The 25,190-nt window shown below is 50.6% G+C and overlaps 1 protein-coding gene across 1 annotated transcript in view; it reads right to left on the reverse strand.

Moving 5' to 3' along the window:
• Window positions 1-25,190, reverse strand: part of PITPNC1 (phosphatidylinositol transfer protein cytoplasmic 1) — a 289,670-nt gene that overhangs the window by 103,813 nt on the left and 160,667 nt on the right. Inside the window, exon 5 of the mRNA XM_075562110.1 lies at window positions 5,110-5,181. Within this exon, the coding sequence (XP_075418225.1) occupies window positions 5,110-5,181 (72 nt within the window). The remainder of the gene's footprint in view (window positions 1-5,109; window positions 5,182-25,190) is intronic.

Raw genomic sequence — 25,190 nt, forward strand, 5'->3', positions numbered from 1 at the left:
AGCTCAGAAGCAAATAAGCCCACATGGAAGAAGCACACCGGCCAGTGCGATCACGAGGTGCCCAAGGGACCAGGTATAAGGCATCATGCAAAAAAAAAAAAAAAGATATAAGTGTGTGTATGTATGTGTATATATGTGTATATGTATATATGTATGTGTATATATGTATATATATATCATATTAAATGAAGGGGGAAGTGCAGAGTGGAGACCCAAGGCCCAAGTGTCGGCCAATGGAGATCCCCTCATAGAGGGGTTTAGGAGAGGAGATGGGTTAATTAGGGTGTGAGGTAGTATCGATGAAGAACACAGCTTTCCCCCAGATCCTGGATGCTTCCTCCCCCCAACTACCATGATCCGAATTCTACCTTGCAGGGCTGGATAGGACAGAGGCTGTACACTGGTACATATGAGGGTTGGAGGTACAGGGAATCCAGGGTGGATGATACCTTCAGGACCAAGGGTGTGAGGGACGATGCTGGGAGAGTGGAGGGTGAGTGGGTTGGAAAGGGGGAACTGATTACAAGGATCCACATGTGACCTCTTCCCTGGGAGAGGGACAGCAGAGAAGGGGGGAAGGGAGACTCCGGATAGGGCAAGATATGACAAAATAACGATGTATAAATTACCAAGGGCATATGAGGGAGGGGGGAATGGGGAGGGAGGGGGGAAAAAAGAGGACCTGATGCAAGGGGCTTAAGTGGAGAGCAAATGCTTTGAGAATGATTGGGGCAGGGAATGTATGGATGTGCTTTATACAATTGATGTATGTATATGTATGGATTGTGGTAAGAGTTGTTTGAGTCCCTAATAAAATGTAAAAGAAGAAAAGAGAAAAAAATGATTAGGGCAAAGACTGTACAGATGTGCTTTATACAATTGATGTATGTATATGTATGAACTGTGAAAAGAATTGTATCAGCCCCAATAAATTGTTAAAAAAAAAGAGTCTTACAGTAATTAAAGTATTCTTTGTTGTTTTCATATTTTGATTTAGAACAGTGGTTCTCAACCTTCTGAATGCCGTGTCCCTTTAACCCAGCTCCTCATGTGGTGGTGACCCCCCCAACCATCAAATTATTTTCGTTGCTGCTTCATCACTGTCATTTTGCTACTGTCATGAATCGGGCGACCCCTGTGAAAGGGTTGTTCGACCCCTGAAGGGGTCACGACCCACAGGTTGAGAACCGCTGCTTTAGAGCATGAACAAATCTGACTAAAATTGGATAAAGCGCTTCTCCTCAGCCTCCCTGGAGGATCAAGCTGGCGGGGGAGGGGGGATGTGGAGGAAGGGGGTTGCTCATCAGCTGTGGCTAAATATGTAAATGAGAGGCAGGAATCTTCAAACGAAGCAGCCGGAGCCAGGGAGGGCGGGCCCATCTGGCCTAGTAGCCTGAGAAGCAAGATCTGGGCAGGAACTTGAATCAGAATCACGGGTGGGGTCGCTGTGCGACAACCAGGTGGCCAAGTGTGGAGTCGGGAAGGTTGGATGCTGCTACGGATTGAATTGTGTCCTCCAAAAGGCTGTGTTGACTCAGTGGTTAAACACTCAGCCGGGCAGGAGAGGGGGCTGGCTCACAGCTGGGACTTCCCCAGAGGGCGGCCTTGGAGACCCAGAGGGCAGCTCTACTTTGATCTGCGGGGTTGCAGTGAGTTGGAATCAGCTGGATGGTGATGGGAGGGGGGGGGGGCACGAGGCAGATGCCAGGAGAGGAAGTAAAGGACAGGCAACACAGGCGGTCTCAGCGTTACTTGGCACAATGGGTAGAAGGAGGGGGAAGGCGGGGTCCAATAGCTGGCGTATCTCCTGGAGGATGCATGCCAACTGTGTTGATGAGGCTGTGGCACAGAAGTGCCCGGAACTCCATGCCTCCCTTTCTTGTGAGCCCGTCTGAGGCTCAGAGTCCTTGCCCTTGGCATGAGCAGGGGCAGGGCCTCCTGACTCGAATGTAAACCACCTGCTATCTTAAATTCCGAGGAGAGCAGGGAAAAGATCAGAGGGCCTGGCAGGAAGACGTGCAGGACAGCAGATGTTAAAGCACGAGCATTTTGTTGGCTCTTGGAATAGAGCAGAGGGCGGGTGAAAGCCCGCAGTATCTCTATCCCGTGGACCCGTGAGGATCCTGAGCACTTGTCCTCTCTGGTCCGCTAAGAAGGGAAAGCTGAGAGGCACACAGAGGAGTGATAACAGGGCATCTGGGTGGAAAGGCTAAAAAGTAACTGCATGTTTCTGGACACCACCACCACTACCTACTCAGTGTCATCCTTTTCATGAGGGTCTGCGGCTGTCTCTGCTCAAACCCACTTCAATTGCCCAGAAATGGGCGATTACATAAAGATGTGCATTTAAATCTGGAATTCTGTGCGGCCATCTACAATCATACTGAAGAAAGGCATTTCATTAAACATAGCATACTTCATGATTCAATTTGGGGGGAAATGGTTAAAACCTAAATTCATTTAAAAAGTCATCCGCAACATGACCCAAAACAGGGCTGATCATCATCTTTGGGTTTGGAGACGATGCTCGGCTTTGCTTTTGTTCACCTACTCCCCCCCTCCGATCCTGTTTTTTTTCCCTTTTTTTTTTTTGGCTCTTTGGATTTTCCAACTTTTGGTAGCCAGACATGAATTTTTCAATCACAATAAAGAAAAACGTCACCATTTTAAAGAGGGTTCAAGTTGAAGCGCAGATGCCATGGTCTTAGATGCTGTGGAAGGTCAGTGCCATGGGTTTCTGAATAGAGTAGGAGGAGAGTACCCCTGCTGGCTACGTTCTTTACCTCTCTGGAAAGTTCCCGGAATCTGGAGCAGGCTTATGGCTGGGACAGCTGCTGGGGAGATCTAGCAGATGGTCAGAGTTTGAGACCTAGATTGTGGGTGCTATTCTGACTCGATTGTTTCTAAAATAGAGGTTATAATCCTCCCCAAACCCCTCCCCCCCTGCTATAACGGGACAGAAGTCCACACTTTCACACGTGGCCTCTGTTGAACCACTCAACGCCGCCGCTGTAACACAAGTGACCACAGACAGAATGCACATGGCGAAGGGAGGCTGGGTGCTACTAAAGTTGTGTTTGTGGACCCTGGTACTCACCAGGTTTTCCATCATAGTTTGAGAAGCTGAAGTCAAGTCAGCCCTGTATCTAGATGGGTCTAAACGGAGGGTGGTCCCCAAAAGCTCCCGCCAGTCTGAAGGGGGGCGGGTGATGGGCCCTTTATACCAAAAGAAAGGAAGTCCTTCAGGACTGTGTGTGTGTTTTAAGTCACTTACTGTTCTTTCTCCCTCAGCCAAATTGTGACCTGCAGAAGTTGACAATCCGTGGGACTCATACCGTATCATAGAAATAAATGGCGTTTGATTCGCCTTTGAGGAGCCCTGGTGGCATGGTGAGTTACACAATGGGCTGTTACACAATGGGCTGTGAGTTACACAATGGGCAGTTCGAAGCCACCAGCTGCTCTGAAAGATGAGGCTTTCTGCTCCCATAAAGATGTACAGCCTCAGAAAGCAAAAGGGGCAGTTCTACTCTGACCACGATTCAGAATGGACTCCCTAGCAACTGGTGTGGGGACGCACCTTTGCTGAATCCCGAGGGAATGAATGGCTGCCCTCTGTCCGGCAGCTGGTATAAAATGCAGGTTCCAAGTAAGAGCCAACGTGGGAGCCATCCGAGCTCTGTCCTTGAAGGTCCCACCTTAACGGGACCTCTTGTGTCCCTGAGGCTGCATGTAATTACCTGCACAAACAGCCACGATGCCCAATCACATGGCCACGAACCCCGGCGCTCAGGCCCCTGCTGTGCACACCGGCCCTCCCCCTAGATATTCCCGTGTCCACTGCACAGACAACACCCATGGCTTCTAGAGGGCATTGATTCCTGGCCCGGGAAGGAACTTTTCTGAAGATGTTTCCTGAGCATCTCAACATGAAGAACCACAGAGGAGGCTTGGCCAAAGCTAGCTTCTTTGGCGGGTGCCCTTCTCTTTTCAGCAACTCGTTCCACAAGCCAGAAGGGTCCCAAGAGGATGGTGTCGTGGCCCCTCCGGTCCCCCTGGGGCACGCTGCACCTAGTTTGCGTTCCTCTGCCTTGGCGGAGTCACCCAGGGGCACACCGTGTTGGAAAACTCCTCCTGTTCCTTTTCACACAGACTCAGCCCTCATCACTCTCCAAGTGCAAAGCACAAGGGTGAGACAAGAAATACTGGAGGCTCTGCAACTTCTGGACCCAAGCTCTTTCCTTCCATGGCCGGTCCCTCCGGGACACAGGCCCAGCCTCAGGAGGAGGCTCTCAGCAGATTCAAGGATTCATGAACAGAGCAGGGAATTTTAAAGGGCATGCCTCCCACAGAGAGAGTCTAGGGGCAACAGCCAGTCAGAAGCAATACTCCTTGTGAGCACGGTCCAGGACCGCACAGCATTTCCTTCTGTTGCACACAGACAGGGTTGCTAGAGGTTGGAATCCACTCAACGGCACACACACCAACGCCAATCAAAGTATACTGCTGAAATGGATTCAGATGCCTGATGGGCTAACTGCGTCCCAGGGGCCCACCTTGATGGGGAAGATAGGGTGGATGAGGTGGGTTTGAAAAGGTTACGGGGAAATGTCATTCTCTCTCCATGTCCATTTCCCATGAACTCTCTGAAGCCCTCTTCTCTGTGTGGGATAAGCATCGCCGAGAGACTATAGATGCACACATCCATCTGCCTGCATTCATGTTTCTAGTAGCTATGAACCGTCACTGAGAAGGTGGGTGCCCAAGCCAATGATCAGACACCAAATCCTAGAATTCTGGGTCCCACACCAACCGACGCATCGCCAAGTGACCTCACTTCCGGCCACAGAGGCGCCTGAAGAAAGGCCCACAGAAAACACATAAACAGAAGCCAGGGGAGGGTGGAGGGAGGGTGGAGTGGAAAAACAAAAGCCAGAAAAACCCGACAACAAAATAATGGCAGGGAGATGTTCCCAGAGAAATAACCCTGAGAAGCCAAAGCCCAGAACGTGTCTGAGGTCCCAGGCACAGAGCTTCTGGTGGCCCGGGCGGCCCAAGCAGGGCTGGGAGAAGACACGAGCATCGTTTGGAACAAGGGCGATTACTCACGCTGTTGTTGCTTCCTTTGTTGTCCTCGTACTTGGTTTCTATATGAATGGAGAATTTCGGCAGAAAGGAACACTGTGGGGAAAAGATAAGTGTCATTAGCTTAGCCTTTTTCATCTCTTCACACGTGCGCGCGCACCCTCCACGGGTCTGCATGTTCGGCCGACCACTTGGCTTGGAGTGCTGGCCTCCGGAGCAGAAATGTTAAGGCACTAAAGTCAGCAGCCAAATTCAAATGAGAAGAGCTGCCCGGAGGGGTGTGTGAACCCCATTCCTTCTCGAAGTCAAGCCAGTGAGAAGAACGGGCACTGGGTGGCAAGGGGCTGATGAGGCTCTCCCACATGGATTGTGTTCTAGGCCTCCGTGGGCCACTTCGGTGGCTTTAGAAAAGCAAGTTCCTGGCAGAGAGGAGAGTTTTAGTTCTGGGGTACTTATCTGGGGGGGGTACCTGCCACTGCTGGTTATCTGGGGGTCAAGTCTTAACCTTTACACCTAGCTCTCACTCCCTGCCACTGTGACCCAGAGCCACTGTGACCCAGAGCGACCCTGCAGGACAGGAAGGGACTGCTGCTCCTGTGGGCTATCTTCTCCTGTTACAGGGTTGTTGAGATTTACGACATCATTCTGTAGTCATTTAGGTAAACCATGCTCTTCTAGAAATGTATCCATTTCTTCTAGATTTTCAAATTGGTTGGGATGCAATTTTTCATAATAGTGTATGATTTTAAAACTCTCATTCGGTTCTGCTGTAATATTTCATTTCTGACTCATAGAATTTGGTTTGTCTCATTCTTTTCCTTTGTTAGGTCTTCCAGTGGTTCATTGACTTTGGTAACCGCTTGGAAGAACCAACATCTTGTATTAATATTTTCTATAGTTTAACATTTTTCTGAGTCCTTGATTTCTGCCCTAATCGTTACTATTTCTTTTCTTTTAGTATCTGATGGTTTGCTTTGCTGTACTTTTCCCAATTGCTGTTCTGAGACTGTAATTCTTTACAGGAGTGCAAAGCCTCATCTTTTCCCCTTGAAGTGGGCTGGTGGTTTTAAACCACTGACCTTGTGATTAGCAGCCCAATGAATAACCACTATGTCACCAAAGTGCCTATATAGTTGTATAGACACACAAGAGTTGGGGAAGTGAGATTTCAAGTCATGAATTTCGAGGGCAGCCAGACTTAGCTATTGATTTTGCGTTGTCACTTGATAGCTCTGTGACTTTGGATAAGGCATTTAGCTTCTCTGAACCCTCGTTATGGATCTTGAGAGGATTAAATCAAAGCTTGTGTGTAACAGACCTACCACAGGACACAGAATAAGCCTTCGGTACCTGAAAGTGACATAAAAGATAACCCATTTTTTTGCCCACTCAAGGGAGAGAACCCTCAAACGCAACACAGTGAGGGCCCCTGTTTCACCGAGTGACATCTGGCCCGGCCAGCAGACTTCCCGGGCTAGGAGTAGCTGGAGCAGAGGCTCTGAATGGATGTTGGCTTTCCTTCCCTCCTGCGGGCACTGAGCTGCCCATGTCCATTCTCAGCTGACATGGGACCGATGCGACTGAAGACTCATCAGTAAAAAGCCTGGTAACCCGTCTCCCCCCTGGAGCTGCAGGGCTTGGGGGAATCAGACCTCGCAGCACCCTGTCATAGGCCTGAAGGGCAGGTCCTTCCTTCATCTCCCCAGAGTTCACAGGACAGGTCCATTACTTACAAGCATTCCTGTAAGGGATTTCGAGTTCAGACTCACCCCTTCCAACAACCCCATGAGGCAGGGGCTATTCTTATCAACCCCTGCATCACGGACGAGGAAGTGGAGGCACAGAGAGGTTCAGAATGCGGCCCAGGACCACACAGCTAGTAAGTGGAAGCCAGGGTAGAAGTCCTAATCAACTCAAAAACCAAACTCACTGACATCGAGTTGATTCCGAGTCATAGCGACCCTACAGTACAGTAGACCTGCCCCAGGGGGGTTTCTGAGATTCTCTCTTTAAAAAAAATCATTTTATTGGGGGTGTGTACAACTCTTATCACAATCCATCCATTCATCCATTTTGTCGAGCACATTTGTACATTGGTTGCCATCATCATTCTCAGAACATTTGCTTTCTACTTGAGCCCTTGGTATCAGCTCCTCATTCCCCCTCCCTGCCCCCCCTACCTCATGAACCCTTGATAACTTATAAATTATTATTATTCTGTCATATCTTACACTGTCCGACACTGAGACTTTTTATGTGAGTACAAAGCCTTCTCTTCCTCCCGAGGAGCAGCTGGTGGTTTTGAACTGCTGACCTTGCAGTTAGCAGCCCAATGGCTAACCGCTATTCCACCAGGGCTCCTTTGGAAGTCCTAAGAGTCAGACTGTAACATCCTTGTGCTGAACAACCACTCAAGGCTCCCCTGGTGCTCCAAGTGGGAGCCACAGACTGCCACCCTCATCCACCTTGTTGGGAATGCAAGTCCAGACCCACAGACTTCAACACTGACAGTGGGGCTGAGGCCCCAGTGGTTAACTAGCTCTCTAGGCGATCCTGCAGCGGCAGGGGCAAGTAGGTTTTGGGGAGAAGTGTATCTGAAATCCTCCAGTCCAAAGACATCGACCCTCACCACTTGGGCTGCATCCCATGAAGACTTGGCTTCCCTTCCAGCCCAACTGAGACCCCTTGTTGCCTCTGTACAAGGCAAGAGACCCTGGACCCGCTGTCGACAATGCTCCTGACCTCACATGCCAGCGTGCATTGGACATTCATCCGTCTTAATCTGAGGGGAAGAAACCATCTGAACCTGGCTAAGGAAACAATCAATCCCAGTAATTGCCTTTGGGGAGAACGAGGCTCAGAGATTATTCATTAACACCTTCTTCCCTGTCTCCTCTCAAACCTCGCACTCGGTAACTACTGCCCTCACACCCAGTTCCAGGAAGTTCTGGGGGAGGAGCCGCTCCCCGGGGCCAGGGCAGAGACCTTGAGGGACTCGAGCAGCAACTAGCCCTCTGTGACCTCTGCACAGACGGTGACCTTGGGGCGATGACTTGCCTAGGCGGCTTTTTAACACTGACAAGCCTGCAGGGAAATGGACTTGGAACTATGTTTCCACCTGTAATTCACATGAGAGCCACCCCACTTAGTGAACGGGGAACCAGACGGTGGAAGAACAAAGCTGGTGCGGGCTGGGAAACTGAGGCAGGATTGCTAGCATGGAACTCCACAAGATATTCTGATCGATTGAACTTCTCCACCAGCGCTTCGAACCAGTTCCTTCTGGGTCCACCCCCCAACAGAGAATTCTCCTTCTCACCCCAGAGACAGCCAAGCAGAATTGACCGTTGAACAAGATCTGCCCCTCCCACCCCCTTCAATTCTTAGGTATTCCGGTGGGAAGCCCAGTTCTAAATCACTTAACAAGGTCAGGCAAATGAATTTTCACATTTGGGTATTAAGCCCAAAGATGAAATGCAAAGCTGCCATGCAAATGAGCAGATGTTGTTGTTTCGGAGTCAAGGACTTGGGCTATTTTCATATCAGAAATGGCACATCAGGCTGCAGCGCACCTGGCCTGGGCAGACAGCACAAGGACTGAGACCAGACAGGCCAACTCCGGGCCGGGCAGCGTCTTCTCTTTCAGCAGGTGCTTTGGGACCAAGATTCCTTTGGGGATGTCTGATTGTTCACTGTGGAAGCCCCGGGGCCTCAAGTTAAAACCAGAAATATTTGCAGTTCAGGGCATTTTTCAGAGCTGTTACCGGATCTTTCTGGCTAGATTTCCACCAGAATTAAACCTCTCTGCTACCCCCATGGGAGTGTCACTAACAACCCGTGTTCTCTCCTCTTAGAGGACGTCGAACTGGTAAGCAAGGGCTTTCCTTTCTCCTGGGTTGCTCCCACTGTTTCCCACCTCCCAAATCACTTCCCTCTTCGAGACTCCACGCCAGCTTTCACCCTTCCTCCTTCCCAGTGGGTGATTTTGGTTCTTGGGTAAACGAGAAGGACAGACTACAGAGAAGGACAGACTACGGGTTAGAAACGCCTGCAATGTCTCTCTTTTCCATTGGGAATCATCTGCTTGTTTCTTTGTGCTTAGCAGCCTCTGAGACCCAGAGGGAGGAAGACACACATTCCTTTAGTCTACTAAAACAAAACAAAACAAAACAAAACAAAACAAAACAAACAAACAAAGCAAAAACAATGAAAAGCCCTGGGCTCCAGGCTGAGAAGTACTCACTCCAATGGTTTCCCCATCCCCAGCCTTGGCTGCCCACTGGCACGACAGGAGCCACCCGGTGTGGGAGTGCTGAGAGGACCCACGGGTGAGCGCTCCCCTCTTCTTGACCCAAACCCTCTCCTTGCATTGCCCAACCCACCTGCAAGATGGGTTATTTTAGGGATGTCTCCCCAATCGACATCTCTAAGCTCAACTGTTCTCTGCTGAGTGGACCCCCCAATATGGGTCCTACCCGGTAAATCCAGCTTCATGGATCCACGGGGACACACTTATCACCCCCACTCCATGCTCAAGTCCGGCTGACTTGGTACCCTTAAGTGAGAGATTTGAAGCCTCCTACATCTGGCTCTAATCCCCTCCCCACCCCCAGCTCATCCCAAGAGTCAGAAGACCACCCTCCAGTCCCTTGCATACTTGGCCATGATGATTATTTTTTTGCACACCCTTTTCTCAGGCTGAAATTTCCTCCCTCGATCTCCCTCGAAGACCGTCTCAAAGGGCACTGCAGAAAGGGCGGGTAGCATTCTGCTGTGCCTTGATGGCAGCACTGATGTCATTTTCTAGCGTCACAAAGCTGTGCTTGTGCCTGGCTCCCCAACCAGATGGTCGGCTCCGAGAAGGCTTGGCTTGGATTCCACAGGAGGCTCTCTCCCCTACCAACAGTCGAAACTAGAACACATCGTAAGCCCCAACCACGCCGCCCCTTCAGGTGTCAAGGAATCCCCTTGGTCCACGATTGCGCAAACCTGCTCTCTGAGATGAGGGCTTTGCTTCAGAAAAGAACATTCTCTCTCACTCAGTCATTCTCAAATGAAGGGAGCCCCTCACCATTCCAGCCTTGGGCTTTCTCAAAGGATCTGCTAGAGGTTCGGCTGCATCCTGCTGGATAGAGAAATCCTGTATCATTGAGGGGGCTGTTTGGGGCAAAGGAATGGAGAAAAGGTTGGGAGAAAAGGTAGCCATAACAGAACAGCCTATGGGAAGAGAGGCACCAGGAAGACGTCTAAGGGGCTCAGAAGACCCCTTCTATTCTCTGTGACACAGTCGTTTGAAAACATTGAAAGTTTAGAGCAGTGGGTCTCAACCTTCCTAATACAGCTCCTCATGTTGTGGTGACACCCCCAACCATAAAATTATTTTCGTTGAGACTTCATCACTGTCATGTTGCTACTGTTATGAATCGGGTGACCCCTGTGAAAGGGTCGTTTGACCCCCAAAGGGGTAGAGGCCCACAGGCTTAAAGGCTCATTTAGCTCCAAGCACAATGAAGGCAAGACTGAAACACCTGTAGTCGGCAGAAAATCATGTGAGGAGACGAAAGGGGCATCAGGATGGAAGACTAACAACTGGCGGTAGGCAGGTGACAGAGCCGTGCTTGCTGAAAGCAGAAAGGACGTGAGGGACATGAAGATCGAAGACGACAGCCGCCTTCGGCGTGGATCACCACTCAGCGTAAGGAAGACCAGCATCCTCACAAGTGGACCAGCCAGCTGCACCACGCAAGGCCAAGGAAATGCGGAAGTGGCCCAGGATTTCATTGCGCTTGGATCCACAGTAAATGGCCATGCAGGCAGCACCTAGGAAGTCAAACAATGCATTACACTGGACAGACCTGCCGCACAGCCCTCTTTAAGGTGTTAAAGAGCAGAAGCATCACTCAGAGGAGGACGCAGGGGTGCCTGACCCGAGCCACGGGCTTTCCATCATCTCACAGGCATGTGGCAGGCTGGACAGTGGACAAGGATGCCCACAGAAAAATAGATGCCTCTGAATTATGGTGTTGGTGCAGAGTCTTCAATAAACAGGGATTAAATAATAACGCGTCCTGTATCCAGGGTTCGTGGGGTGGCAGGGTGGTGGAGGGAGGGGGAAACGAGAGAAGGCGAGATTACAGGGCTGAAGAAGATAATGTTGAGAAATGGTTGGTGCCAACAATGGTACATGTCCACTTGAGATGACAGAGGCGTGGTTGACTATAACATATGTAAGAGTCCCCAATAACGTGATTTATTTATTTTTTTAAGAAAGGAAATAAATAAGCAGTGAACTGCCAGGAGAAAGAACAAATCTGTTTGGGGAGAAACAGAGCCTGCGAGCTCCCAAGAGCGAGGATGGTGAGGTTTGTCTCACTAACTGAACACGCGATCAAGAGGCGCCGGTGCCTGGAAAAGGACACCCCGCTTGGTGAAGCAGAGGAAAAGGAGGGGCAGCGGCTCGAGCACAGTGACGGGACGAGAACAACGGCAGGCGAGGGGCCGCCTGTTGTACACAGGCCGCTGTGAGTGTAAGCAATCACCACCGAGACTAGTGCGCGATGTGACTCTGCGTGTGCCTGCTAGCCCACAGGGAGGCTCAGCAGGACGCGTACCAGCTTCAGTCCAAACCCTCGCTTCTTTTCTCACTGACTGGGTGCCGGATCGGCGCTCCCTCAAGCCCTCTGAGCATGTTTCCTTGTCTATCAAATGGAGACAAGGTCAACCCCATAGCCTCGTACACTGCCGTACTCAAGTCATGCTGGCCCACCGCATGATGCTCTTCTCCAGCCTCTGTCCAAGCAGGAGGAAACTAAACTGCGGTGGGGGTGGGGGCGGGACTCCTACTACTGACATGCAGCGATGCACTGGGAGGGATGTGGGGTACCTTTCAGAAGGGTGACTAGGGCATTGGCAACAGGTGTGAGACACACCTAAGTCCTTGCCATGGGACGGTAATCGGGCCACAGGGCAGTTTGGGCCTCTCCCTGCTCACTGAGGGCCCGACATGCTCTGCTGCAGAGGTGGTCCGAGCACCTGCTGGTGGCTGCACCCTCTCCCTGTCCTCCTTTAGCTCATGGCTGGGGCTCTTCCTGCATCCGTATGTGTGCTCTGACCCTGTCTCCCCTCTTTGTGGTGCCTCTCCGCGAGTCTGTATCTCCGGTTCACTCAACCTATGCCAAAATGCTGAGCTCAGAGAAGGTAAGGCAGAGTGCCGGGGAAGCACATCCGAAAGCAGAACTGACGCGCTCCAGGGGATCGTGAGGATCGAGTGGGGCTGCAAACCAGAAGGTCCATGGTTGAACCCCACCAGCTGCCCTGCAGCAGAGAGGAGGCTGTGCGCGTCCGTAAAGACCCACAGCCTCGGGAACCCGCGGGGGCAGTTCCACTCTGCCCTGCAAGGCTGCTATGAGTTGGAATCGCCTTGATGTCAGCGGGTTTGGTTGGTATTTCGGTCACACAGGACGACTCTGCTGATCGTGTGCCGGAGTTGGCTGAGTGGGAAGTGTGAGGACAGGGTCTGGCAGAGCAAGTAGATAAGTCGGGGAGAGAGGTGCGCCTCTGTAGAGACCCTGTGAGAGATTCCAGCCACTCATCAGTTCTCCTTCCTCTCTGGACTCATGCTAGACCAGAAGTTTTTCTCGTGAAAAAAACAAAACTTAAAAAGTGCTTTCCCCGCCCCCCCTTCCTTTTTGGCTAAAAGTGCTGCTTGGCTGAGAAAATCATAAGAAATTGTTCACTTCATCACATCCAGGCTCCTCCTCGCTGCCCCAGCCGCTAGAAGTAGCAGCAACATCGTGGAGAAAGGAAAGAAACAAGGCAGAGGCTCTCCTGCCGCCCCCTCTTTGATTTCCTAGCTAAGGTCTTCTGAAGTGGAAGCATCTGGACCCTTATTGGTGCCACTGTCATCTACTCCCAGACAGGACTGGCTTCCCTGTACCTCAGAGTCTTCAATCGGCCTTCCAAGCCCAAGGGAACCCACCCACTGGTCACTGGCTCCTGTGGTACCTGTCAACCCTCCTGGCCCTACGACTGACCACGGGGAGGCCTGAAGGTCCGTGGCCGCAGCCGAGAAGGCGCGCTTGGGTCTTCTGGAAGTGTCGGGGACTGGGCAGCTGGGAAGGGGCATTGGCAGGTAAGGTGAGTGTTGGTGCCGGGCTGCAGCGAGAAATCATTTCCAGACACAAGCACTCCCAGGCTCCGTGTCGGGAAACGTCAGCAGCCGATGCTAAATTCACGGCAGAGCTGAAATTTCAATTCACTACAGACATCCTTTGGAAAAATGAAGCCGCTATTTTTAGTCCAGTGATTGATTAGGGTTGCCATGGCAATAAGAAACACCGAGGAGAACCAAACTGCATGCAAGCAAGCCAAACTCAGAGAAAGGGGAAAGCACATGGGGAGGGGGGGCGGCGAGGACGGGACATAGGGCCTTCCTGCATGAGGAAAGAACAGAGCAAGGGGTCCTCGGGAGATGGGCTTTCTAGATGATCTGTACTTCAGAGCGCGGGCAGCAGAAGCTCTGGAAGAGTGGGTTACACTCACGTTGATACAGTTCTAGTCATCAAGGGCTTCATACTCCCACGGCCCCCAGTCTACGATGAGACAGAAAGCTAGAGGCTATTCGTCCTGTCCTGTGCCCCTTATAGGAGTGCTGGTGGGGCGGTGGGCTTGCAACCTCAAAGTTAACCGTTCGAATCTACTAGCTGCTCCCCAGGAGAAGGATGAGGCTTTTACGTCCATACACGGTTCTCATCTCAGACACCCAGGGGGCAGTTCTACCCTCTCCTGTAGGGTAGTCACACGTGTGGATCGATGGGATGGCAATGCGTTTTCTCGATGCCGGTCTATGAGGGCATAGTGGTTTCAGTGACAGGATTCTCGCCTTCTGTGCGAGAGACCCACGTTCGAGTCCTGGCCAATGTACTTCCCAGGCAGCTACCGCCCATCTGTTAGGGGACACTTGTGTGGTGCTAGGATGCCGACTAGGTGTCAGCAGAACTTCTAGACTAAGATGGACTAGGAAGAGAGCCACCATGCCCACCTCCGCCAAAAACAAACACCCAGTTAATGAAAATCTTTGGATGACAACATTCTGATATGTAACCAGTCACAGGGGTGGTGCCCGCTGCCCCATTGTGCATGGGGTCATCAAGAGTTGGGTCTGGCTTGCTGGCAGCCAAAAACATCCCGGTTTATAATGTAAAATTTAAAAAATCAATACAGATACCACGACAGTGTTCTTCTGAAACCTACAAACTAACGCCTGTGAAAAGCAGATCCCAGGCGCTCTCCTGATGACCTGCTTTTGCTCGTTTGGTGGCGTTGAGCAGCACCAGCAAACCCAGGAATTGAGGGTCTTTAAAAAAAAATTTTTTTTTAAGAACATCGCTTCAAAATGTGGTGAAGAAAGCTGATGGTGCCTGGCTACCAAAAGATATAGTGTCTGGGTCTTAAAGGCTTGAAGATCAACAAGTGCCCATCTAGCTCAGAAGCAACAAAGCCCACATGGAAGCACACCAGCCTGCGTGATCACAAGGTGCCGAAGGGATCAGACATCAAAGAATAAAAAATCATATCATTGTGAATGAGGGGGAGTGCGGAGTGGGGACCCAAAGCCCATCTGTAAGCAAATGGACATCCCCTTATGGAAGGGTCGTGGGGAAGAGAAGAGCCAGTTAGGGTGCATTGTAGCAATGATGAGACTTTCCTCTAGTTCCTAAATGCTTCCTCCTCACCCACTATCATGATCCCAATTCTACCTTGTAAATCTGGCTGGACCAGAGCATGTACACTGGTTCAGATAGGAACTGGAAACGCAGGGAATCCAGGACAGATGATCCCTTCAGGACCAGTGGTGAGAGTGGCAATACCTGGAGGGTGGAGGGAAGGTGGGGTGGAAAGGGGGAACCGATTACAAGTATCTACATATAACCTCATCCCTGGGGGACAAACAACAGAAAAGTGGGTGAAGGGAGATGTTGGACAGTGTAAGATATGACAAAATAATAATTTATAAATTATCAAGGGTTCATGAGGGAGCAGGGAGTGTGGGGAAAAAATGAGGAGCTGATGCCCAGGGCTTAAGTGGAGAGCAACTGCTTTGAGAATGATGCGGGCAATGAATGTACAGATGTGCTTTGCACAATTGATGTATGTATGGATTGTGATAAGAGTTGAATGAGCCCCTAATAAGATGATTTAAAAAACCCCAAAACATCGCTTTATCCGTGTCAGTCATTTAAAGTGTCCCTGGTGGTGCAGTGGATCGTGCTCCGGGCTGTCAACTACAAGGTCAACAGTTTGAACCTCCCGGCTGCTCTGCGGGAGAAAGATACGGCTTTCTACTCCCGTAAAGAGGTACGGCCTCAGAGACTCACAAGGGCAGTTGTGCCCTGCCCTATAGTCACACGAGTTGGCATGAGTGAGTGCCATTTGGTATACTACAGAACTGGGCAACCATTGCCCCACTCTAATTGTAGAACATTTTATCACCCTCCACAGAGCCCATTAAGAGCCACACCTCATTCCCAGCTTCCCCACTGGTCTCCAAGCAACCACTTGTCTCCTTCCTGCCTCCACACTCTTGCCTATCCTGGACATTTCAACGGAATCGCCCCATACGTGGCCTTTCGTGTCTGGCTTCTTTCACTCAGCTTCCTGTTTTCAAGCTTCCTCCATGTCGTGGCATCTCCCAGTACTTCATGCCTCTTGATGGCCCAGCGACACTGGATTGTTTCTATGTACCATGTGCTACGGGACCGTCCATCAATTGATGGGCCATTGCGGGCAATGGTGCGATGGACACGCATATGCAACTTTTTTGTGGGGGCATGTTTTCAATTCTCCCGGGTAGAGATCTCGGAACAGAGCTGCGTATCATACGGTAAGTCTACGGTGAGCACTTTGAGGACCTGCCAGGCCGCTTTCCAAAATCGATGTGCTGATTTACATTCCCACCAGCAAAGTGCCAGGTTCCGGTTCCTCCTCATCCTTGTCAACACTTGCTATCGCCCCAGTGTTTCTTAACTTCAGGACACGTTGAAATAATTTGTTTCAAAATGATGACCCAAAGTAAACCGGGTCAGCAATTCAGTCAGGGACAGGCGGACGTGACCCAACAGTGAAGTAACAACAGCAGTATCGACAGCGCTCCTACGCGCTTGATAATCTGTCGACGCAACCAAGAGCCAGCTAGCCTTCGCACAACTAGACGAGGCACGTCCTGTCCTTAACCCCATTTTACAGATAAAAAGCAATGGCCCCCAAAAGCCAAGTCAGGTGACGCAAGTCACACAGCTACACCTTCGATGGAGTGAGTGGCCATCCAGCCAAGGCTGTGAGGCTGTGATGTACGAATGTGTTCAGTGTAACGGAGAGTACTTTATTAAACAACAAAGTGTAAATACATAGCTTTGTGAAAAAAATTCCATTTTGGGGGGTACCCCCTCCTAGGTGCTTAGGACCCTACATAGTAGTAATGCTCATGAACATTAGCAAGGCCAGCACTAGCTCCTCGTTGACTGGAGGCTGCCCGCCCAGATGGCGGCTGAGAGAAGCCTCCCCCTCAGGGAACAGGCTTTGGTGCTCAGGGTGTCCAGAGAGCAGAGAAAATGTGTGTGTTCGCCTCCACTGTCAAGTGACCGCTGCATCCTGCTTCCAGGGAACGCAACGCAAACCATAAACCCGGCCTTTAAAAAGGCCGCAGTGCGATTCCTTCAAATGCCAGTTGCCTTTGAGCTGGTGTTGACTCTTGGGGGCCCACGTTGGTCAACTGAACCCGTGGGAGTTTCAAGGGCTTGTTTCTCGGAAACGCATCTCCAGGCCTTTGTTCTGAGGCCCACTGGACAGACGTGAACCTTTGCCCTTTCGATGAAAGCCTATCCTGCTGACTCTGCCTTCCTAAGCTGTAACCCTTGTGGTTGTGCGTCCTCCAGTCAGTTCCGACTCACGGCCTGCCCTTGACCCAGTAGAACTGCCCCCGGGGCATTTCGGAGGCTGCCTTCTTTGTACAGCCGCAGGGTGGCCTCGAACCCGTGACTTTACAGTTGGCAGCAGAGGGCTGCAACACTGCATCACAGGGTTCCTTCCCCCCAAAACCAAACTCACTCATAGGGAGCCCCTGTGGGTTTCCAAGACTGTGACCACTGACAGGAGTAGAAAGCCCAGTCCTTTTCCCTTGGAGGTGCTGGTGGTTTCGAACTGCTGGCCATGCGGATTGCATTCCAAAGCGTAACCACAACACCACCAGGATTCCATAAACGATCCTAGCACCTTTAAACTAGAGAGATTCAAGAAAATGTAAATTTGATCCATTGGTCTCGGTTGATTCTTCAGTGCTCTGAAGACCTTGCCCAGCACTCAATGAGGGTGTGAATTCTCAGCCTTCTCGGGCAAAGACTACCGCGTGCTACCGTTCAGAGTGGCTGATCCTATCAGAAGCCAGGAAGCAGTCCATAAGCCACGCCATCGCAGGCTGGTTTAATACATTAGAGCAGACTCACAAATGTGTACCAGAAAGTCAAAACTACACAGAAAGGGAAAAAAATGCATGGAAAAAGAGGGCGGAATATGCACTAAAATATTTCCAGGGAGGAGAGTAGTGCCTACTATAGGCCTCTGCTACTGCCTGGGAGACCCTGTAATAGCACTGAGATGTGGCAACAAACACCTACTTTCAGTAAAGAAGAAATAATTCAAATCCCATAGGGGGGAAAAAAAGGAAACACATCAAAGATTTCTTCCTGGGAGTCGCAGGATTAAAAAAAAAATCTCTCCTATTTCTGGTTTACTTTGGCGTAAAGAAGGAGCTCTTACAAAGGGCACTATTGGGTGAAGGGGTTGCAGGTCCAGAAATGGGGCACTGCGGTGTTAAGTGATCCCTACCTCATGCCCATCGTATCTGGCATGCCTGTGAGGACGGGACACAAGCTGAGAGCTGACACAGCTCAGCAGTTTTCTAAGTGCTTATCTTTGAAAATGTCATTTGACTCTGTTCTTCAAATAAATTATTAGCCGAGGGAGTGGTGTCTACTAAGGCATGTGCATGGAAACTCTTGGACCAGGAAAAGGACAGTGTGAGAACTGCTGATGGGAAGGAATTCAGAAAAAAATGATCCAACGGTTTCTTTTTGGTCACCAGACCGAATACTTGCATGGTCCAAAGTAGCACATTCAAAGAGGCCTGGGATCATGAAATGTAAATGGAATAGTTGAGAAGCTTGGTTAGGGTAGATGAAGTATTTATAGGCTTTTAAACGATCATTTCCTCTCCAGGTTTTATCTGGAAGCAAGGCTTTCTTCTCTTGCCGTCTTATTCTCACTCCACGCAAAATGCATTCACTGCCATCAGTGGACCATGAACCCTATATAGACTTGACCTTCTCCCTAATGGAGTTCCCTGGAGACAACATTGATTCTCCAGCACTATAATCTACAGTGTCCTATTAAATGTATGCCGAGCCCATACACAGAATTTCAGCTGGAGGTACTCAGACAACTGGATTTGCAAGCATCTCCACTCTTCAGCGCCAGGAACTAACTAACTTGTTCAGAATGTTCCACTGTGCTGGAGCTGTGGTCTCCTGTTTAGGTTTACTGTCTGTGAGGTGTGGGTTGAAGGAGCCCTGGTAGCATAGTGGGGAATGCATCAGCTACCAATCATAAGATCAGCAGTTCAGAACTACCAGCCACTCTGCAGGAGGAAGATGAGGTTTTCTACTTCCATGAAGACTTACGATCTTAGAGACTCACAGAGGCGATTCTACCCTGCCCTAGAGGGTTATTATGGGTTGGAATTCACTTCAGGTCAACAAGTTTGGCTTTCGGAGCCATGGGGATAAAGCACTGGAAAACAAGAGCCGTCGGCACTGTTTGTCAAGTCCGGGGCGCTGGGTGGTACAAAGAGTTAAGTGCTTGACTGCTAATCAGGTTGGCATTTGGACGTTGGCACCTCGGAAAGAAGGCCTCACAATCAGCTTCTGAAGGCTCCCAGCCTGGACACCTTCTCTGTAACACGGGGTGGGGGGTGTCACAGATCTCAATCGGCTCTTTGGCAATTGGCTTCGTGTTTGGGGTGGGGCTGGTGAATCTGTGCAGAGAGGTACTTGGCTTTCCTGGCTTTCCCTGCCATTTTGATAGAAAAGTCGCGGTGGCTGAAAGGCAGATTATTAACCTCTCTTCTCCGCACACGAGCTCCTCACTGCCCGCTCCATTTCGGGAGGCCGGCCTGTTGCCCAGCTGCCGGGGATCTCCCCACTACCCGGGAAAGCAAAGCCAAAGAAATGGGGGCCGGGGGATGGTTGGCTTTTCTTGAGTTCTGAAGGACAAAGTAAAACGTCACACACTGGTGGGATCAGAGGTAAGGCGCTGGGGCAGCTGTGGAAAAGACAGGAGAGAACAGCATTCTAGTAAATGCAAGGAAGAGGGACACAAGTAGGGAGGGGGGCACTGGAAAATTCTAAAAGCACTAGGAGAAACTGCGAGGAGACTGACTCAGACGAGAGTGTGGCTTCCCCCAAATACGCTGCATCTGAAGAAAACGTGGCCAGAAGACTGGAGGGACCCGAAGGAGAAACGGAGGAAGAGGAGGAGCCGTGGGAGGGAGGGACGGCAGGCAGAAGTTGACACACAGTAGAGAAGCAGCCACCTGCATTGCAGGGCACAGTAAGGAAATCAGCTCGGCCTCTCGCCAGCCTGCACCCCACACCGACGCTTCTGTTCATTCATTAGTTCATTCACGGAATGCGCCTCTTCCCATCAGGATGTGCTGAGTAACAGCAACTCGCTGGATAAGGCCGGGAGGGAGAGGGAGATCATGAATGAAAGGATGCTTTCTGAATGGGGGACGGTTTGCTACTGGAGCTCAGCTGCGAGGCTCAACCTGGGCTCCTACCATCTAGACTGGACCTGTCGAGGCAGAAGCAAGCAGAGGGTGCTCCTGAATACTGAGAACTGCATGCAGAAAGGGCAAGGCAGGGATTTAAAGACAGCCGGACCCCACCCAAGGGAAGGAATCACAAATAGAGATGGGTGAGCTTCCGGGTGACTTTCCCAGTCTGGATCGGCACATGGCCGGGTTGGAGACGTGCAGACTGCAAGCCTTTTCCACTAAAACCTGGGAGAATTGGCCCCACCTCCACCCCGACCCCCTTTAACTAAGTGGTCCCATTCATCAGTTAAGAAACACTTTAAAAAATAACAGAAACCCCCAACAGCCCACGCAGTGGTTAACATTTGCACAGACTCACATTCCCGCCCCGCACTGCACAGATGGTCTCGTGCCTACAGCAAAGCAGCAGCTCCCTCGTGCTGGGAGAGGTCCAAAGAGCCCACAGACGTCTGCGTTCACGCCATCGTATCAGTAATGCTTTCTATTTCCCGATGCCCACAGTTCGGTGGGTTTTCTTTTGAAGGAAAGAAGATCCGTCCCACCAGCCAACTCTTCCCCGTTGTATCCTTCTCATGTCACCAACGTGGGCAGAACCCACGTGAATCCAGTGCAGAGCAGTGGAAAACAGGAAGCAGAGAGTGGTTCCGCTGCACTTTTGTCCCTCGGTGGGCGAAGTCATCCTGAGTGGCGTGAGGGCAGGAAGCGATCTGGAAACGTGAGGCTACAGAAGCTCACTTGGTCCTCTGCTCGCTCTCTCAAAAGAGCTGGGTGCATTTTCTCCGAAGAACACAGCCGGCGCAAATGGAAACCGAGAGGACGGCCCCCAGCACCGGCCACTCCAAAGCCTGGGCCTCCCTGCGCGGACACTGATGCATTGCTGCGCCAGGCGCTCCAGGCCTGCCATGGGCCGTGACATGCCCGCGAGGGAGCTGGTTCACCTGTACAACCAGCTCCTTTTCTGAACCAAAACGAATCAGGCCCACGAGTTCATGGACACAAAAACGTTCTTCTTGCAGATGGAACCCCCCCCTCGCCTCAGTCTTCCTGACCCCACAGAGAGAAGAGAGGGGCCTTCCTTCCCTGAGCCGACTGAAGGAGTTGAGAAGGTCAGATGGCTCTCCTCTGTCCTCCCCAAGGCCACTCCTAGAGTTTTGGTATGAGAAACCCATTCCTCCCCGGACATGTCTTTGCTTTCTAATGGAAGTAATTGAGCGGTTTCTACTACCCTTAGGCTGGAGCTCGGTGAGAGGCGGGGGAGCAGGAGCGAGAAGGGCCAGGGGGATGGAGAGGCCGGGGGTCGATCGGTCTTTACACACAGCCTCCATGAGCTCTCTCAATTCCGAGGGAAGCTGAGAAGGTCAAGATTAGGAGTTCAATTCCTCGGACTCAAATCCGAGACAGTTGGTTGCTTTCAGAAAAAAGTCTCAATCTACCTCGTGCCGTTTTGGCGAAGAAAACCCACGTTCACCTGGGTAAGGGTGACTCGACTTGCGCTCATTGAAACCACCCCTGAACAATCCCCTCTCTCAGTGGGGCCCACTCCCATCGGAGAGTCTCATTATAGAATCCCTTCATCGTACCAAATCTTGCTCCCCAGTTCTTTCACCCACACAACTCCCAGGCTGGGCAACACGGGACTGCCCACCACAGACTGCGCCTCGAGGAGCTGCCAACCGTTCTGAGTACCTTTGGTTTGTGTGTGCGGACTGCCAGCTCGGTGTCACCGCTGTCAACTTCCTGTACCTTCTGTTTCTTCAATGTCGCCAATGAGACTAGGGTGTCAAATTGCTTCCTGGCTCCTGGGACCGCGTTCACTGGAGACCGGTTTTCATTGGGTGGTGGTTGTCAGTAGCCTGCCAGGCCTTTCTTCCTAGACCGCTTTTGTGTGGAAGTTCTGCTGCCTGCTCTTCAGCATCGGAGCAGTGCCAGCGCCTCCGCGGGCGGGCGAGTGGTGGTTGTGCCTGGGGGGCACCGCCTGGGAGGGGCGGTTGCTCCTGCTGCACCATGGCTGCCCGCCTGCCCGCCCGTTGTCATCGCCCAGGCAGAATGTGGCAGCTCAGTTCTGAGGAAGCGCTGGCTTTTTTTAGCCCGAGGAAAACAAAATCCGCCTTTTGGAAGGCAGCCAGTCTCCTCAGGCACCTTTCTTTGTGACCCTGCAGGTTTTGATGAGCTGGTCTGGCCTTTGGAAATGTGTCATTGCATCGGTCTTTGTTAGCTGTGTAATTACGATGACCCCCACCGCTTATAACGAACTACAGATATCTTTCCACTTCTAGACAAATAACATTTCTTACACAGTCCTAAACACATACAGAGTCACGCAAAGTGATGAGAAAGCTTTTATGTGTTGACAACTGTGAGAATGGTAAAGTCTGCCAGTCAAAACCAAGCGTGTTCCCATGAAGTCCGTGTCCATGCTGACTCATAGCGACCCCATAGGACAGGGTAGGACTGCCCCTGTGAGTTTCCAAACCTTTAACTCCATGGGAGTAGAAAGGCCCATCTTTCTCCGGTGAAGTGGCTGGTGGTTCTGAACTGCTGACCTCGTGGATCAAAGTCCAAAGAGTAACCACGATGCTATAAGATGTAAAGCCCTACATGACCCCAAATAGAAAGCTCTCTTGCTGGGTTTTGTCACCATTAAGCACAGCGTGAAGTCTAATGAATACGCTTAGCAGTCTGATATCCGATGGGAGGATGCTAAGACAAAGGTACTTTGACTCCGCCCCAAGGCCATCAGAGAAGAGACTGGCCTGTGGTTTAGAGAAGCCCAGGGCTGCTCTCCAGAGGGCTTTCAATGCTCAATTTTTCAGAAGCAGATCACCAGGCCGTTCTTCTGAGGCACCTCTTGGAGGACGTACACCTTTCTGTTAGCTGCTGAGTGCTTTGACCATTTGTGCCACCTGAAATTCCACTTACATCCAGAATGTCCCCATGGGAACGGACGGCTTTATCTGAATCTCAGAACTGTAGTATAGGTTCTTAAAATAACAACAAATCCAACAGTGTCATGTACTATTTTCCAGATTTCGTGTCTCTGTTAGTATTACCTATCTCCCTCACATTTCACAGTACTATGAAGAGAGTATGGAGAATACAGGCCATTGGTTTTCAATCACATGATGGGGGTTTAATTATAAGGCCTGCCAAGCAGTAAGTACTAGTACAATGTTAAAAGGACAAGAGATCTCTTGTCCACATAATTATTAATCACATTTCAAATGGAAACTCCAAGTGCAAGCTCTCTGGGAAAGGAGAACAAGGATGGAAGAGATGACAATAAAATCAAATAATATCATATATAATTAGCACTTCCAAGCCTAACAGAGGGGCCGATTCTACATTAAAAGGCACCAAGAGATATATAATCCCAGTTATTGGCAAATTTTCTGCGGAAGGCATTAAAAACAGTTGCAGCAGTACACTGAAAGGGAACGGTCAGGAACCCACGTTGCGATCAGAAGCTTGTGGTACAAAGGCTATCAATGTCTCTGTCAGACAGACTAGAACTTGGCTGATAGTAGACACTACTAGAATGATGTCCACCTGTCTTCTTAATTATGCAAAGTCATTTTACTGTGCAGATCATATCAAAGTGTGGGCAACATTTGGGAATGGAAATCCCAGCACACTTAATTAAACAGAACCTGTGCATAAGCCACGAGGCTCAATATAGGAATACCACATGGTATAAAATCAGGAAAGGTATGTGTCAGGGGTACATCTGTTCACCAGAGCTACTCAATCTGTTTGCTCAGCACATAATCCAAGAAGAAGAATGTGGCATCAGGATTGGAGGGAGGTTTATTAGCAGTCTGTGATACGCAGATGACACAGCCTCGGTTGCAGAAAGGGGAGAGGACTTGAACCACTGACTGGTGAAGTTCAAAGACTACGGCCTTCAGTGTGGCCCATACCTCAACATCAAGGAGACAACTGTCTTCCCAACTAGGCCATTAAACAACATCATGCCACTGGAGGAAAGATGGAAGTTGTCAAGGATTTCGTCTTGCTTGGCTCCACAATCAATGCTCCTGGAAGCAGCAGCCAGGCGTTCAAACGATGAAAGGCACTGAGCAAATCCGCTGCCCAAGATCTCGTTAGAGTCGTGGTTCTCAACCTGTGGGCCGCGACCCCTTTGGAGGTCGAACGACCCTTTCACAGAGGTCGCCTGATTCATAACAGCAGCAGAATTACAGTGATGAAATACCAATGAAAATAACACTGGGAACTGCGTCAAAGGGGTACTGCATTAGGAAGGTTGAGAACCACTGCTTTAGAGTGTTGAAACGCAAGGGTGTTACTTTGAGAACTTGGGTGCGCCGGACCTCAGCCATGGTATTTTCCGTCACTCATCTCCATGTGAAAGGTGGATCTTGAATAAGGCAGACTGAAGAAGAACCAATCCATTTGAATGATGATGCTGGTGAAGGCTGTGGTAAAGTACCATGGACTGCTGAAAGAAGCAACAGGTCTGTCTTGGAAGATGCACAACCAGAATGCCCCTTAGGAGCAAGGATGGGGAGACTTCATCTCACATACTTTGGACATGTTATCTGAAGGGACATGTCCCTGGCAAAGGACATCATGCTTGGTAAAGCGCAGAGGCAGCAAAAAAGAAAACGGAAGTCCCTCGACAAGAAGCACCGACAGAAGGGCTTCCACGATGGGCCCCAGTTTAACCGTGATTGTGAGGATGGAGCTGTTGCTGTCGGACACAGAGCCACGATGAGCTGGAGCCCACCGGGTGGTACCTAACACCACCACCACCTGTCGAAGAATACGAAATCGACCGCGGGCTTCCAGACGCAAGAACAGCCAGACGCTTCCTAGAAAGTGAGATGGTGGGACTCCAGAGGATGTACTTTGGGCAAGTGATCAAGAGGGACCAGTGCTGGAGAAGGACACCCTCCAGGGTCAGACAAAAAGCAGAAGTCCCTCGACAGGACGCCCCGACACCGTGGCTGGGGCCCAGCAGCGGCTGTGAGGAGGGTGCAGGAGCACAGACTGGGTCACTAGGAAACCTCGCAACACACAACATCAGCCCCCAGAAATCCCACTCTAAAGACGGTAGCGTGGAGCATTGTAGGACAGATCATAACAAAGTGCGTTTAGTGAGCACTCACCACCCACCAAGCACCCCGCTAGATGTTCAGGTGAATTATTTAACATAGTCTTCATATCAACCTTTAAGAGAGAGTTATTACGATTTTCCCTG

The sequence above is a fragment of the Tenrec ecaudatus genome, chromosome 10, assembly GCF_050624435.1.
Source record: "Tenrec ecaudatus isolate mTenEca1 chromosome 10, mTenEca1.hap1, whole genome shotgun sequence".
In the NCBI taxonomy this organism is placed as follows: Eukaryota; Metazoa; Chordata; class Mammalia; order Afrosoricida; family Tenrecidae; genus Tenrec; species Tenrec ecaudatus.